Raw genomic sequence first — 18,189 nt, 5'->3', positions numbered from 1 at the left:
TGAGAAAACAATATTATATGTACGTATAGCCAGTAGTTACTATATAAACATTACGGCAAGTACACATCAATCTGAATAATATAATTTGAGCCAGTCGCAAATATAGACCTTCCAATAAAAACAACTTTGCCAATTATCGAAACATGCTTTATCCCGTCAGACGCCAGTGACATCACAGTGACTGAATGATTCCTAATGCCCTAATTAAATAAAACAATTAACTACGGGATAATTTGATTTGTTATTTATTTTAGTTTTAGATCCTATTAAAATAAGTTGTTTCTCGGGCCCCTCTTGGTCTTGATGAAAGAAAAAATACATAACGCCCGCCAACCATTGACACATAAGTCATAAAAAAATATGTCACATATGCCTACTTATAATAATCTATGTGATTACCTCATGGTTTCTGCGTTGTCAGGCATTTTAATATCCTTGAACTCAGCCAAGAGCATTTGAAAACTGGTCATATCCTAATAGTATATTACCCCAAAAATTAATGGACATTAAATATAATGTTCAAAATGCTTTACAATACTTATCTACTGCCTAGTCCTCTACCAAGCGTGAACGAGATGATGCTAAAACTTCCGTGACCGCTGGTTCTACTTGAGTTCTGTGGCTTCACACATTAATGTTTATCTGTAGCCATTTTATTTCGTAGGAATTGCCACACCTGACAGCCAGTTTGTCATTATACAATATTTTAACTATTTTCTACCTACTGACAAAATATTCCATACATATACGCACATATATCCATTCGAATCGCTGCCTATTAACACCTTTTCCTTATTGAAACTACGTCTTTTAAGACCCCATATAGAAATTCCTATCTGCAGTGGCACTTTCACGTAATCACGCTGTCGCATGGAATTGATCGCCTACGGCACATCTTTCTATGAAACTAGTGAAATGGTTGATTTGGGTGTGAAATACCTGTGAAAAGTAACTAATAACAGGCATGATTATACACGTAAGTTGGCTATGTCTTTCTATGCGATATTTTAAAATTCACTCTAAAATATTCCAGTCAGAGTGTGTAATCTATAACAATTCAAGTCGAGAAAGGCAGCTCTTAAAAATGCTTTGACTTATAATAGTGATATATAATGACTTATGTAGACAATTATAATGAAATAATGAATAGGTCAGTCAGTATGATAATTGAACTGTCAATAAGCACTAGTAGACAGTGATATGATCATAATAGTGTATATTCACTAGCCAATCAACCTGATTAAGGTTGTGATTAAAAAATTAAATAGTGTTTTCGTGTGTCAGATACTTAAACGACAATATGTCGAATAATTTCAATCAGATTGGTACAAACTTGCCGTAATGTGTTTATAGTTACCACTGGCTATACGCACATATAATATTGTTTTCTCACTTTATGTTCTCTTTAAGTCAGAGTTTGAAATTAAGGTCAACCAAATCGTATCTAAGATACTTATATTATCAGGAAAAGATGGTGTACCAGTGTTGTGCATTGTCAATATATTAGTTCTTATCGAGGCGGCGAATTAAGCCATTGCCTGCTTGATCCATGCGCAAATACGAAAAGTAATGTCCGGAATTTGAAATGGGTTGCTGTGCGACAATGTCTTCTCGTGATATGTGCATAGCTTGGAATTCAATATATATAATATATCATATTCTTGGACCATCCCCTTAACTTTCAAGATTGTCTTCTAAACTATTGCCTCATTTAGTTTTAAGTAGTAACATGTTGTGCATGAGGCAGAGTATGTTATTTACTAGTGCCTCCTGTTATCATGGCACATTTGAAAAGTTCAAAATCTGTAATTTTATTATAAACATATCAGAATGGATAAAAGGTAACTTTAATGCAATATTTTTTCTTACAAAACCGTATTTAAACAAAATAGTTGTTGTCTCACTTTTTATTAAATAAGAAAGCGATAAAGTCTTCCACTGCTTTATAATGACCACAATTAAGTATATTACCTATAGATTTCATTAGTTGAAAGAACTCACTAAGGGAATGCAGTGTACAACTGTTGAAATTCTACAGTTCTGAATCGCTAAAGAAATGTGTCATCATTCCAATATCTTAATGGCTTAGTGTCTGTTCACATAGGAATGAACGATTTGTCATGTACATTTAAAGTACATCAAAACTGTAAAGGTATGAAAGGATTTAAGTGTGCTTGTAATTTCACATCTAAGGTGACAATATTCATGAATCTGTTGAGTAAAGGATCATGGAGATTTAAATACATGAATATATGATACATAATTATAAGATATTCATTGAATTTCAGACTCAATGCCCATTTGAGCTCTAAGAATAAGCAAATTGTTTGTTAGTTCCAGAAATAGTAAATAAAAAAATCAAGAAGGAAAAAACCTTTTTTTTTTTTATTTAATTAAGGACTGACTTTGGGGTGTGTGTGTGTGTGTGTGTGTGGGGGGGGGGGGGGGTGGAGGGAGGGGAATTCCAAGCTATCTGCAAGTTATGACTGGATGTTATAAGTATTTCACATATGATTTGGATGACATCAATGACTGAATTTTCTCTTTTCTGGAAGTATGATTTACACTATTGAGTGTAACCTGCTTCAGCGAAATCTTGAATCTAGATAAAATCAAGCAATAAAGAGAACGACTGAGAAATGGTTTTAATGTTATTCTATACAAAATAGGTCAGTTGGGGACAAAGTTCTCCTTACCCCTAACTATACATGGGATATTATTTGCTGTTAAAATAAACTTTGATTTACATAAAACATTGATGTTACAATCACTTGAGTTATTGGTTGTACTGAACTATATTTCTCAGTTCTCACCCTGCAAAAGTTTCAGATAACAGAATAGAAAAATAGAATAAAATAAAAATGACTTGCCGTGAGAAGGTGGAATTTCCACATTTAAGAAAACATGTTCCTGCAACATAATATTTGTCTTGTAAAACCAGGAAAACAAGATGAACTAACAACAGTTGAACAGCTTGTTAAACACTTTAGTCCTGTCTAATGCTGGTACAAACTGTTAATGTAGTGTAATTGTTATAGATAGGGTCAGTGTTTTTATATTGTAATTAAACTCATGATATTGATTTGATACAACACGTGTATTTATGATATTTACAACAACAAATTAGTATAATATCATGTAAATGTCATCTAAATCATCATCTGTAATACATATATTTATGGTCTTAAAGATGCATTATGTAAGATTTAAATAAAGAGCTGGCCATTAAATTCTTGCTATAATAGTTCAAAAATAGGTAATGAAATATGAATATGTTAATAATTTCATTCAAATTACTTTATTCTCAGCGAAGTTATCTGTGTTCGAAGTTTTTACAAGATGTAGAACAGTAGAATAGATTGTTTATTATTGTAGAAATGGTACTTGAAAATCGAGTATAAGCCTCAATTCACCTTTTTAAATTAAATTATTAAATGGCGATTGTATTTCAATCCATTTAAATCTCACCGACCCGATTATCTAGAGAGTTGATTATAGGCTTTTCATGTCAATAAATGTCTAAATAATAGTTTATATAACACCTGAAGCCAAAATGAAGACCTGCAATAAACAGATTTAGCTCTTACATAATGCATCTTTAAGTAAGGCACATGCAAAAAAATGTCCAATTGCTATTGTTGAAATTTGAGACTGACATAGTGAATTGTGAACAAATTATTTACTAAGTAAAATTCAAGTAAAAGAACCTTAAGGAGGTCTAGTGCTTTATGCTATAAACAATCAAGTAATAAAAATTCACTTTGTTCTTGATATTTTAGTGTACTTAAACTAAAGGCAAGTGTGTAGCCAAATTGCTGTATGCTGTATATTGCAATAGAATTAATCAGATTTTACCATGAAAAAATAAAACAAAGTATGGTAAATAATGTTGAGTTGTATATACTGTATTAAGTAAGAGTATAATGACATTTATTTATCTGATATATGGTTTTATACTAAGAGTCTGATAATTATTATGTCTCAGATCACGTAATGTTTATATGTTGGTGATGGAAAAATCACATCCATATTGAGGAGTTTGAAAGAAACTGATTAAAATAATGAATTCTAAATGTTGTCTTGACATGCAACAAAATAAATGTTGATTTGTCAAATGGATTCTGAATCAGGTGTTCTGTTTTTTTCTGGACATGTCTTGGTGGAATGGCAAAAATTTAGGCTGCAAGTATGCTGTCTTAAAGATATTGTGAGTTTATTCTGTTGCGGATAATATTTCTATTAATTTTTGATTAAGAATTCAATCAACTTGTCAACTAATCCTTAACATTCATTTTAAAATACTTTTGTGAGAATCGGCAATTGTATACTATTCTGTGTGTTCTTTCTGTATCAGAATTTCCCCCATAGCACACTGTATGGTGCATGTCTGTCTTCATTAGCTCAGTTCGGAGCAGAACAGTAGGATGTTAAACCCACTTTCATTTCATTTCATTTCCTATGCATTTTCACAAGTGATAAAACTATCAATATAATATTAAAATACTTTTTTATAAAGAAGATAAACATGAACTAGTCTTATCATGGACGATTCACTTTGCAGAATCGAATGAAAAAGACAAGTAATTATATAGGTAAAGGAATTTATGAAAATATGAGCAGGTGTACCTCAAAATATTTTTTGTTGAAGCCTGTTAAATGGATTGAAGCTTATTGACCGTATTTCTTGAAGCTTTTCTAACTTATTATTTATGTTACTATTACTATGTTACTTTATACATATTTTGTTAATCCCTGAGAATTAAGCCAGTGTTTGAGATTAATTAAAGCAAGTTGATTGGTTGATGCTTTGGGATACAATAACTTTGGTTCTGATTAAGTGAGAGTGATGAAACTTGGTGTATAGTTTCATTATATCAATACTTTGACTAAGTTCAATAATTAGCAGAGTGATAACCAGTTTGATTGGTCAAGACTTCGGGGCTTCATAACTTTGATTCTAATTGAGTGAGAGTGGTGAAACTTTGTGTGTAGTTTTATAAGATCAATACCCGACTAGGTTTGATGATGAGCTTTTTGTGCTCAGGCTAAGTAGAAACTTCAATCTGATCGGTCATGACTTTGGAACACAATAACTCTCAAACTTGGTGTAAGTGTTTATTAGGTGAAAGCCTTGACAGTGTTCGATCATGCGCATTTTCCACTAAAGTTAAGCAGCAAAAAGTAATTTAATTGGTTGAGACTATGGAACACGATAAATTTGGTTCAGTATGGGTGAGAGTGATGAAACTCAGAGTATAGATTCATCATATCAACACCTTGACTAAGTTTGATGCTGAGAATTTTCTGCTTAGGCTAAATAGTGATAAGCAATTGATTGGCCAAAACATTGAATCATAACAACTCTGCTTTTAATTGCGGTAGTTGGTTGGTACAGATGTTCATTAAGTGAATGTCTTGACTGATTTCATTGATTAACATTGTCGGCTAAAGGCTAAGCAGAGCTAAGCAATTTCATTGGTCGATGCTTTGGGACAAGATGGAGAGGGATGAAACTGTGTGTATAGTTTAACTACCAGGTTCTTCAAAAACCTTGACCTAGTTCAATCCTGAACATTTTCTGCTTAGACTAAGTATAGATAATCAGTTTGATTGCTCGATACTTTTCAAAAAGATAAATGTGCAATTGATTAGTATTTGTTTAAAAAAAAGCAGAAATGTTTATTTTAACCCACTTTTTTGGGTAGAAATGTTTATTTTAGCCCTCTTGTTTGGGTAGGGTTATGCATATTGTCTATGTAGAGTTATGTTTCTTAACCCACTTGTTTATGTAGAGTTTTGTATCTTAACCCACTTGTTTAAGTAGAGTTGTGTATTTAACCCACTTGTTTAGGTTGAGTTATGTATATTAACCCACTGTTTTTAGGTAGAGTTATGTATTTTATCCCACTTGTTTAGGTAGAGTTATTATTTTAACCCACTTGTTTAGGTAGAAATGGTTATTTTAAGCCCTCTTGTAGGCGATATCCATTTGGTGGAAGCGGATATTAAATAAAGCTATTTCACACATTTTGTAGAGTTCTGTATCTGAACTCACTTGTTTAGGTAGAATGATGTATTTTAACCTATTTGTTTACCAGGTAGGTAGATATGTTTATTTTAGCCCTCTTGCTTATGTCGAGTTATGTATTTTAATCCACTTGTGTACCGGGCAGGTAGAAATGTCTATTTTAGCCTGCTTGTATGCGGTAGACAGTAGAGCATTATAATGTAGCTTGCTTAGGTAGAAGTGTGCTAAAGGTATTTCAGTTGTAAGGTAACATAAGATTTGCGAACTTACTAGTTGTAACAAAAGACATTCCTAATAAGTCCATTCTTTCTATACACATTGTCCACATCTGTTTATGACATCTTCTCTTCAGTATGTTATCTTGACATGGTGTCATTAATGGTAGAAACTTCAAATCAGGGGATTTCCAACTTCGTCGTGCCATGATGATTACCAGTATCTGAAAAATATTTGTTTTATAGATTATTGCTGTTTATACTTATTTTAAGCCCACTTTTTGATTTCTTCATCCCCCCCTGTGTGTCATTAACTTTCTTGCTACTATACTGAAGGCTACAATGATGAAGATCTTTTAGAAATTGCCATAGGTTGACTTGCTTATTCAATGAAAGAATCCTATTGATTTTCAATGTATTTTGATAGTTATCTTCATACGTATGACACATCCTTATGAAATCTGATGTGCACTTTGTCAACCAATTGTTTACTATATTTACTGTTTTTTCGGAATGAAGAAACCTATTGATCTTTATTGTCTTTCGAAGAAAGCAGGTGACTATTAAAACAGGTTCGTCCGTCCGTCTGTCTATCTGTCTGTCTAGGACACAATAACTCTCCTTCTGATTGAGCTAGAATGTTCAAACTTGGCGTAGGTGTTTATTAGGTCAATGCCTTGATGGAGTTCAAAGATGAGCATTTTCTGCTTAGGTTAAGCAGAGATAAGCAATTTGATTGGTTGATGCTTTGGGACACTATAACTTTAGTCCTAATTAAGTGAGAGTGATGAAACTTGGTGTATAGCTTCATCACATCAATACCTTGACTAAGTTCGATAATGAACGTTTTCTGCTGAGAGTAAGCAGAGCGATAAGCAATTTGATTGGTCCAGATTTTGAAACACAATAACTCTCTTTCTAATTGTGGTCGAATGTTCAAACTTGGTGTAGGCACTCATTAGGGAAATGCCTTGATGGAGTTTGATCATGAACATTGTCTGCTTACGATAAACAGAGATAAGCAATTTGATAGGTTGATGCTTTTGGGCAAGATAACTTTGGTTATAATTAAGTCAGAGCTGTGAAACTCTGGGTATAGATTCATTATATCATTACCTTGACTAAGTTTGATGAGAATTTTCTGCTTAGGCTAAGGAGCGATAAGCAATTTGATTGTTCAAGACTTTGGAACATAACAACTTTAATTGAGGTAGAATGTTTCAGCTTTATGTTGATGTTCATTAGGTGAATGTCTTGGCTGAGTTCAATGATTAACATTTCCTGCTAAAGCTAAGCCATTTCTTTCAGTTTGATTATATCTGATAGAGAGTGATGAAACTTAAGTGTATAGTTGATAATTGATACTTTTGAAAAAGATAAACGTGCAGTTAATTAATATGTGTCATCTATTTATTTCGGGATTTCGGTCTCACTGTTGGCCTGTTGTTAATAAAGAGTACCAGAATTATGCTTCTTTTAGTTTCTGAAATATTGCAGTCTGCAAACATTGAAGTTTAAAATTGGGTGTTTGATTTTTAGGGTAGATTTTAATGACCAAATAAGGTCATTTCTTCTCCCGGTCTTCGGGTTATGGGGGATGTTTATTCCATATTTGGGAAGGAAATTAACACCAAGGTCAATCTATGAAGTAAAAATATTAGGGGGTTATATCCCCCATCCAGTCTATCTATCCCCCCCCCCCCCTCCCTTGAGGAATTACTTCTGTTGGCACTGTTACATGAAGTTATTATTTTGAAGAAAATGGATATTATTGCTACCTTTTGTAGCAGGATTATCTCCCCTTAATTGTTAGCTGGCTTGTTACCAGCATGAAATTTGAATTTTTTATTAACTTAGAAAAAGACTCTTATTAACAATTGTTAAATAATTATAGAAAATCAGCTTTCCTCATATCAGTGCCATTATTTATGTTCACATTTTTTTTTATCAATATCTGTTTGACAGCAACACCCATCAAACTACATATTTGACATTCTAGCTATCTGCTTTAGTTTAATGATGCTTTTAAAAGAAATGAGAACTGAAATGGGGTTTGATCTATACTTCCTTTTAAAAAAGCCAAAAAGGATAGTAAACCCCTTTTCATTTAAAAGGACAGTAAATAGTAAGTGCAGGGGGACTACACCACACATAATTTACACAAAAACAAATATATGAACAAGACACAATACGCAAAAAATCACAAACAAACGAACAATTCAAATAAAGTGAATGGATCCGGGGGCTAGCCGTAAGCGTCCACTGCGCTGTACAGTCCCGGGCCTGTAGTAACACAGACTTCACTCATATTTGAAAACAATCAGGAATATAACCCAGAGAAACCATTGTGTAATTCCAGCATGAGACATGATCTGCTATATGTTACAAGAATTATGAATGTAAGCATATTGAAGTAAAATTTAACTATACAAGTAACCACATCGGTGAAATGTATAAAAAAAACAGATAGTCTAAAACTAAATGCTCTAAGTCAAATTAAGAAACGTTTTAGTATTCAATAGAATCGAGGCATATTGAATACAGTTAGGGCAGGTAGTATTAAGGCAGCTCCCCTAGAAAGCGTATATTTTACTACACATTTAGCTGAATTAACAATGGGTGTAACCTCCCCCCTCCCCCCACACACACATACATATACTTTTTAGAATTAGAGGGAAGACTGGAAGAGCATACCCCTAACCATAAACTAGAATCCAAGTCTCAACCATTTTGTCTCTTTAAACAAGATCACAACACATGTTTGTTAAAAAAAATTTCTCAAGACTATTTTAAAAGAGTGATGTGGAGACAAAACAAATTTATGGGTTGTTATTCTGAAATAGATTATTCAGATAATCATTAACCACAAAATGGATTTAAAGTGTTTTGTTACCAACACAACATCAATGGGCGACAGTAAATTTATTTGGTTTTAAAGTCTGACATATAACTACTGTACATTTTGAGCCACAGTAACCTAGGTCAAAGGCAAATCTTTTTTTTACACTACAAATATCAAAATGTGTTTTCCCGTAAAACATATTGGTTAAAACATCCTTTATATGGCCTGAAATGAGCCTTTGTGATACAATAAAATCTTATCTTATCTTATCTTATAGACCAATCAATTGTAATAGCCAGCTGAAGTTTACATTAATTTGTATTGATTACCACCATCTGTATACCCCTTTGTCTGAGGACTTTTGTACTATATTTGGTTTGTATAGATCTTGTTATTTGTTCGTATCTAATTCTAATTAATCTGTGTTAAATTCAAATATCTCTGCTTTTTGGCAAAAGCTTATTTCCAGATGTGATATGTTTTATTTAGAGCTATGAGACATTATGCAGATAATAAGATAAATCAAAGTATCGAGAAATTATTGTACACGTATACAGAGCCACACAGGGGCTGGGGTGCATACATTTATGAATTTCCATGGTTTGCTCACTGATATCCCCCGCCCCATCCCCACATCATAGTGGCGATAGATGCCCTTGAAATTGTGTAATTATATATAGATTTGGATTTCAGAAAACAACGCTAAAACATTGCTGGTATGAACCATTGAAATAACCATAGCGGATATCAATTAATGAATAAAGTATTAAAAGAAAAAAATGATAAAAATGAATTGAAATAGAATCTTTTTTATGACAAGATGAAGTGTTATTCATCATGTGCAAATCAAATTAATTTAATTAAAGTGTGGTATTGATATTTCTCCTAAATCATAAAGTGGTGTTTATGTTAAACGTATGGGCAGATGTTTATAAGGTACCAGTAATTAACTTTAGTCACAGGAGATCAAGTGTTGCATACATGACATTATGTTTTGAATAATGGGAATGTACAGTAGTAAACGTTTTTACAACACTATGTTAGAATTTACATAGAAACATTATTGTTGAAGGGATATAACTCTGTAGAGCATGCTAGGATAGAACCACTGTTCTGTTCCTTATTGATGTAGTTGTTTAATTCAGGCTTTGTCTTGGCTGCAAATGGAGTAAAAAACTACTATTCATGAGGTCAATTTTAACGAAGGTTTTTCGAATACCATGGATTTTGATTGGGGAATATTACATACATGTACAAGGGCGTGGATTTGTCATAACTTTTGGTGGGGACAAACGAACTCTGGATCCGGGAACATTTCATTACCAAACGAAATAAATAATTACGAACAGTTTACTGTACCAGTGTTATTTTAATGAAGGCTGTAACTAGGGGTAATATGATGACAATATGGAAAAATTGACTACCTACATCAAAGCTGCATAAATATTAATTGTTCATGAAGTTAAGTGAATCGTCCAAGACGTTCGTTCTACGATCAGGACTGTTCTCTTTGAATATCTTGGCTACATGAAGGGGGTCAGTATTCACTGCACATGCCATTAAGTGGTCCAGTCAGTTTTGCGTCATGGAGTTGTGCAGCCAAGTTTTGATACGCTGAAGGGTTGCTCGGCTGAGCAGGAACTAGCAGGGTTCAGCAGTGTGAGATGAGAAGAGCTTCGACAGAAGGGAACATCTGTCTCATTTCAGGTGACATAATGAGGAACGCTCCATGCACAAGTGAAATAGATTTGGCCGAAAACTGGCGCTTCAAGAATGGCAATTCTTGTTCCAAGTCCCGATTCAGTTCCAGATACATAGTAACAAGCTCACCATCATGTGGATATAAACCTGAAAATCTGTCCTGGCGATCAAAATCATGGGGGGGAGACAGAGACCTATTCATCCCCCCTTCCGATTCTAAGTGGGGGACACGTCCCCCCCTGTCCCCCCCCTAAATCCACGCCCATGATTACATGTACATTTGATTAATGATGGGATAAGCCCTATGCAATCATAAGTCGGTCGTTTACTAATTTTAATTTTAATTATGACTTACAATACATAAAGTTGACAGAATGTCATACCACAAAACAAATTAACATTCTATTTGTATTTCTGACTCAAATGGTAGACAAGGTAATGACTATAGTAACCTCCACACACTTTATGTAAGATTTTCTGACATCTACATGTATAGAGATGTGCATGTTTTACAGACATATATACATGTAAATATAGTTGTTGTTTTTTTTTTTTTTTGTATAAGCCATTGTCATGTTCATTATGTATTTAATGTTTTGTTCGTATTTGTATGCTGCCTCTAATGGGAGGAGTGGGGTCGCCTGTCCAACCTCGTGGGTTTTCTCCGGGTCCTCCGGTTTCCTCCCACTGCTAAAGACCCCTACGCGCAAGCGAATTATGTAAATAAAATTAAACCATATGTTAGTCCCGAAATGACCTAGTTTGTGTTGAGTGGACGTTAAACCCCATTTCTCTCTCTCTCTCTCTCGCCTCTAATGGGGTGTTTAGATACAATAAATCTTATCTTTATCTACAGATTACTAACTCACAAGTTACTGACGCTGGTTCTTACAAAGCCAAATGTACGATTGCCAAATTTGAACATATTTAACCAGAAGAGCCCGGCCTTAAAAAGTATTTAATCATTCAAATATGTTGTGGATTGGACAAGTAGCAGGCCATATTTAATACTATAAAGATTCAAAATCTTACAAAATCTAAAGTTTGTATTACTTTGGCATTGGACTTGGACATATATACATTGTTTTTGAAATTGGATCATATAAAGTTCATTAATCATTGAAACTTTATTGTCCCCCGCCTTTCGAAGAAAGCAGGGGACTATTAAAATGGGTTCGTCCGTCTGTCTGTCCGTCTGTCTGTCCGTCTGTCCGTCCGTCCGTCTGTCTGTCCGTCCGTCCGTCCGTCCGTCCGTCCGTCTGTCTGTCCGTCTGTCTGTCCGTCACACTTTTTGGGACACAATAACTCTCTTCCTAATTGAGCTAGAATGTTCAAACTTGGTGTATGTGTTTATTAGGTCAATGCCTTGATGGAGTTCGAAGATGAGCATTTTCCGCTTAGGGTAAGCAGAGATAAGCAATTTGATTGGTTGATGCTTTGGGACACGATAACTCTCTTCCTAATTGGGCTAGAATGTTCAAACTTTGTGTATGTGTTGATTAGGTCAATGCCTTGATGGAGTTCGAAGATGAGCATTTTCCGCTTAGGGTAAGCAGAGATAAGCAATTTGATTGGTTGATGCTTTGGGACACGATAACTTTTAATTGAGCTAGAATGTTCAAACTTGGTGTATGTGTTTATTAGGTCAATGCCTTGATGGAGTTCGAAGATGAGCATTTTGCGCTTAGGGTAAGCAGAGATAAGCAATTTGATTGGTTGATACTTTGGGGCACGATAACTCTCTTCCTAATTGAGCTAGAATGTTCAAACTTGGTGTATGTGTTGATTAGGTCAATGCCTTGATGGAGTTCGAAGATGAGCATTTTCCGCTTAGGGTAAGCAGAGATAAGCAATTTGATTGGTTGATGCTTTGGGACACGATAACTTTAGTTCTAATTAAGTGAGATTGATGAAACTTGGTGTATAGTTTCATTACAGTAATACCTTGACTAAGTTTGATAATGAGCATTTTCTGCTCAGGGTAAGCAGAGCGATACGCAATTTGATTGGTCGAGACTTTGGAAAACAATAACTCTCCTACTTTGATTGTTAGACTATAAGTAAAGATATACTGTTTGATTGTTCAATACTTTGTAAAAGATAATTTGTGATAAATTTATATGTGTCCTCTAATTATTTTCCTATTTCGGCGGGGGACATCAGCCTCACTGTTGGCTTGTTGGGATACAGATTTCCCTAGTTTTAACATACATGTAGTATCAGTTTATATATTTATGTGTTAAGTTAGGTATTCTACTACTACATTAAGATGATGTCTGGTGATTCTATAGATTCAAGCACTGACTAATGGATTCCTTCACTTAGACCTAACCACTTAATCTTACTGTGTATTCTGATAGAATACAAATGTAATTACGTTAAAGACAGGTCTATGTCTATTGATAGTTGAGAATAAAAGATTATTTTCTATATTGACTATATCATTATATTTGACACTGTTTTCTTACATCAAGTCAGTATATTATAGATATCTTTAGGTAATGATAAAATCTCTCAATCCTTTTCATTCATCCATATTTTAATGTAGTCATATATTGTCATCAAAAGGTTACAATTTTGATCGATTTTCTGAAAATCGTTATGATTTGTCTGGATTTTCAACTAATTCTGTTGTCAGTATTTTGAGTTACACCCTTTTGTAATGAAACATTTTGTTATAGCCTACATATGAATATTGGACTACCTACTGGCAAAAGCTCATTGTTCTGATGAAACATTGTTCAAAGTCTCATAAAAAGATTTGTTCACTGACCTTGCCTTAACAGAAAAGCCTGCTGTTCTCTCACACATACACAGAGGTGTACAGGGTCATGGCAAAGGCGGAAGCTGAGATGGCCCAGTTAGGCAAAGGCTTGCTAACCTGGAGGGTCTGTCTTTTGTTCCAGCATGGGTTCACCTGGTTATTTTTTCAGGATGAAGTGCCTGGCAAGGAAAAGAATCTTGTTGTTCGGATGGGACAAAAAAAAACAACGATGTCCTGTGAACACCTCGGCGTGCACATAAACTTATCTTGTTATAATGTTTATTCTGTACTATTATTAAACCTATTTCTGTTTATTGCTTTTTTCTTACTTTATTTTGCAATTGACTAAAACTTAGTAAAGTAGAATGATATTATCAATGCTTGTGTGAGAGCAGTGGATGCTAAGAAGAACCCTTAGTATGCTCCTGTACATACAAAAAAGGTTGTTTATCTTTGCTGTCAAAAATGAAGACAGTGAAAGGATGAACCTATTGATTTTCAAATTTAGTGTGAAGCATTGGGGGCGAAGAAGAGCATGCCAGTACTCTATCTTCCAGAGATGTATTATATGCTGGAAAACATGTGAACACGATAAAGTTCAGATTTCTTGAAGATTCTTATCAGATTTGGTCAAAATCCAAGTTTTCCTGTCAGATAAGCGACTATCTATAACAGTGATGGGATTTCAAAATTTTTCTTGTCAGACATTTTACCGAAAATAAAGGGGCATAACTCTCATACCGCAATTGAAAATCACATGTCAACAAAATATTCAAATCCTGTACGTAATAAAAATAGGTTAACCTCACTATTTTTCATATTTAATTCCCGTACGGTATTCCAATTTATATCATTAAAATTCTTACAAAATTACGCTTTTTCGTAATACATTGAATGAAAGTTTGCCGATCATGCTTCGACATCAAATTCAAAACAGTAATATTCCTTCAAAATTACGTGTTTTTGTTTATACGGCAGAAGATGAATGCAGAACTTCCGAAATAAGAATAGTTTGTGATGTCAGAACATCATTTTCTTCTTTACAAAATGTCAACAAAATATTCAAATCCACATGTCATAAAAATAGGAACACCTCGCTAATTTTCATATTTTATTCCTGTATGGTATTCAAATCTGTGTCAGTAATATTTCTACAAAATTACGTACTTTCGTAATATGATAGAAAGAAAGCTTGCCAATCCGTACCTGCTTCAAGCTCACGCCAGTAATATTCCTCAATAATTACATGTCTTAGTTTATACGGCAGCAAATGAAAGAAAGGCGTTTGAAATAATAATACGTGTGGGGATGTCAAAACACCATTTTCTTCTTCATAAATTGGTATTTTAAAATTACATTGATAGTTAAATCACTTGTAAAAAGGCATACCTAACTTCAACATATGGTGTACGTGACTCATAGCACATACATGTAGCTTCAAAAGCACTGCCTTATATGGTAAATGATTTTCGTACGGCAATCGAGATTGTGGGAAAGTGCCACTGTGGATGAAAATTTCTATATGAAATCGTAAAGGACATAAAAGATATCGCAGACAAAATGACTGTCCATTGATTTGGGCTGTGAAATACTCTTATGATATGTGCAGCAATCGAGATCGCGGGAAAGTGCCACTGTGGATGAGAATTTCTATATGGAGTCTTAAAGGATGTAAAATATATCGTAGACAAAATGACTGTCCATTGATTTGGGGTATTAAATACTCTTATAATTTGTGACATCTTATGACTAGTTTATACATGCTGTCGGTTGGTACATGCTGTGATTAAAATGTCCGAATATGGAGAAACCACAAGGTAACACTTAGATTAAAATTATAATCACTCTTATTGGATTGATGAATAGTCCGACAAAGGGGAAGCGATGACTTCTGTATAAGGTTAGATTGATGAATTTTCCGATAAAGGATTAGGTCAGTCAATCATGGCAGATTAAGTAGTTGTATTGACGGTATACCACGATAAATTCGTTGATCACATAATTACCTAATCAATCCAGCCTATTATCAACGACAATCGGGTTGAGTGGTCGTTAAACACTATGTACACTATATTAATTTTGGAATTTTGAATATTATTCACCATATATTGATGTCCGATTGGGCATATTCCTGGTCGAACAATTTTGGATGTTTGGAAAATAGCGTCAGACATGTCCGAAATATACGGGCGAAATCTCATCACTGGTCTATAATGTCTATATTTTTTCCCCAAGATCTAGATGCCATGCGGGTATCTTTGGGTCTTCAAAGAATGTGAGTTTTGCCCTGCCACCTATTTGTCTTTTACAAATGCCAGGTTCTTCTAGCCCTATCATTACTTTTACATTGATATTTATCAATTTCAAAGATATTAGTATTGTATTACTGTTCTAGATCAAAGACAGTTTGAGTTGAATATTTTAAGACAAGACAACATTTAGACATTGAGGATTGTGATTCATAATAATCACTTTCAGTTTAAAAGACAAAAATAAACAAAAATAGAAAAAATGTTTCTGGATGGAAGAAAGACAAATGATATTGCAATGTGAATAAATATCCTAGTGGATTCTAATATTTTTGTAACAGTAAAAGAAGATCTATTGTAAAATATTTGTATTGTTACTGGTATGAATAATTCATATTTGTCTGACTGATATGTCGGATCAGACATTAATCATTCTATGATATATTCATACTTAAAATACGCAGTATGGCCTGCAGTAGTTTCAAGACTACAATTCCCAAGTGGGGAAAAAAAAAGAAAAAAGAACCACACATTCAGATATTGTGATGATCTTTTTTGATGTTTATGTTTCCAACAGCCATGTATGTCAAAGTCAACAAAAAACTTGCAACGATATTTACATTCCTCTTACGTAGAAAGTCAGAATGAGAAAGGAAAACTTTTTAAAAACTAAAAAAATATATGAACTCAATTTCTTTGAATAATAGTTTGTTCTTCAAGATTGACATTTTTAGATAGAAATTTTTTCTTAAAATGATATTATTGATTTTCTAGGATAACTGCTGATATTGTTGAATTTGTTGATTTTAATGTTATTTGTGTACTGTACATTTGGGACCTTATGTATGTAGATAGAATTATTTCAATAATGTAAAACTAGTTTTTTCTCTTGTAATAAATATACAGACACCAGAATCTTCAACTGATTTGAGAAATTAATTTCATTTTTCGGCGTGACTGAAATTGCGTTCTCAAATGTTGTTCTCATTTTCTTTATGTTAAGTGCCAAGCATGGATACAAAAGAATAAATTTCTGTTTACTTTTTTTACTCTTGTAAATCAGACTTTGGTGTTCAGAATTGTTCAATCAAAAAAGGTTGAATGAAGGAATTCAAAAGCTTATTCATAATCTGTCATATTTTCTCTTTCATCTTCGAAGGCCATATTTCATCCTGTCATTTGGGGGTCACTGTATGAGATGAGTTTTTTTTTTTTGGGGGGGGGGGGGTCTGTACGACATATTTTTAAACTAGTTCAAAGTAATGTTTATCAATATGTTCTTCAATATAGCAGTTTGTGCTCGGCTGTCAATTAAGCATTTTCCTTTTAAAAAATCAACAATTTTTCTTCTTTCACATCAAATAATTTCTAAACTAATGTGAATATAGTTGGTATCACATCATTCATTGTTCATTTATCTTTATGAAAATGACAATTATAATAATTATATTCTTTCTCCTCTGCCATTTAAAGGGAGTGGAATATTCAGATTTTTCTAGTCAGAGCTTCTACTTCCTTCATTTATACTCTCTGTTCAATCATTTGTCTGTAATTAGCATATAATTTATGCATGTTTCTGCATAAAGATGAAATTTCTTGATAAGAAATCAGTTTCCGCATCCTTAACAATTTTCTGAATTTTTCGGTAATTTTTGACCTAATGTCATTTCTGCTATGGGAATACCCCAACTTTAAAAGGGAACAGTTCTCATTTGTTAAAATCCCAAAAAGACCATTGAATTCTTTAAGACATTTTTTAATTTCATAAGAAGTCAATTCTAAGACATTTTTCTCTAAGGGAATAAGAAAGACCTGCCTAAACTGTCCATATTAATATATTTTTCCGGCGTGGTTCTCCCTTGTCAGTGATGCAGGACGGAGGGGCTGACAAGGAAAGCTGTCTGATCGTTCGGATGGGACGAAAAACCGAGGTCCTGTGTACACATTGGCGTGCACGTAAAAGATCCCTTGGCAGTTGGAATTCGATATAAGAGTAGGCCGTAGTGCCACTGTCCGGGCAAAATTTCCCTCATAGCACACTGTATGGCGTATGCCCGTCTTCATTAGCCCAGGTTAGGAGCAGAACAGTAGGACGTTAAACTCCATTTCATTTCATTTCATTTCCATATTAATATTATATACAACCAACACCATACATGCTGATTGTACTAAGAGAAAAGGTCAAAACCATAATTTTTAACATAATTTTAGACTAGTTAATAGATTTGTTTGGACATAAATATTATTGTAGTAATAATTTTTGTGCTAAACCCAAATTTATTTAGCTCGTGTATTTCAGTTGGGGCACTTCTAGTCCTTTCCTGCAATTAATAAAGAGTATTAGATTCCATCTTGGAAAAATATTTTTTTACTGAAGAAATTTTGATATT

General features: G+C 33.7%; 2 protein-coding genes across 3 annotated transcripts in view; one reads left to right on the top strand and one right to left on the bottom strand.

The window, feature by feature from the left end:
• LOC126816261 (uncharacterized) overlaps positions 1-6,454 on the bottom strand; it is a 47,433-nt gene extending 40,979 nt beyond the window's left edge. The window contains exon 1 of one of the 2 annotated variants that reach the window (XM_050542546.2): positions 6,299-6,454. In XM_050542546.2, coding sequence (XP_050398503.1) covers positions 6,299-6,452 — 154 coding nt within the window. In that variant the 5' untranslated portion in view covers positions 6,453-6,454. Of the gene's footprint in view, positions 1-2,870; positions 3,008-6,298 lie in introns of those variants that run through there. The other variant, XM_050542548.2, reaches the window with a different exon arrangement.
• Positions 1-18,189, top strand: part of LOC126816255 (RAB11-binding protein RELCH homolog) — a 133,485-nt gene that overhangs the window by 81,602 nt on the left and 33,694 nt on the right. The window lies entirely within an intron of this gene.

The sequence above is a fragment of the Patella vulgata genome, chromosome 3 (assembly GCF_932274485.2).
Source record: "Patella vulgata chromosome 3, xgPatVulg1.2, whole genome shotgun sequence".
In the NCBI taxonomy this organism is placed as follows: Eukaryota; Metazoa; Mollusca; class Gastropoda; family Patellidae; genus Patella; species Patella vulgata.
This window is presented reverse-complemented; position numbering and strand designations above follow the sequence as displayed.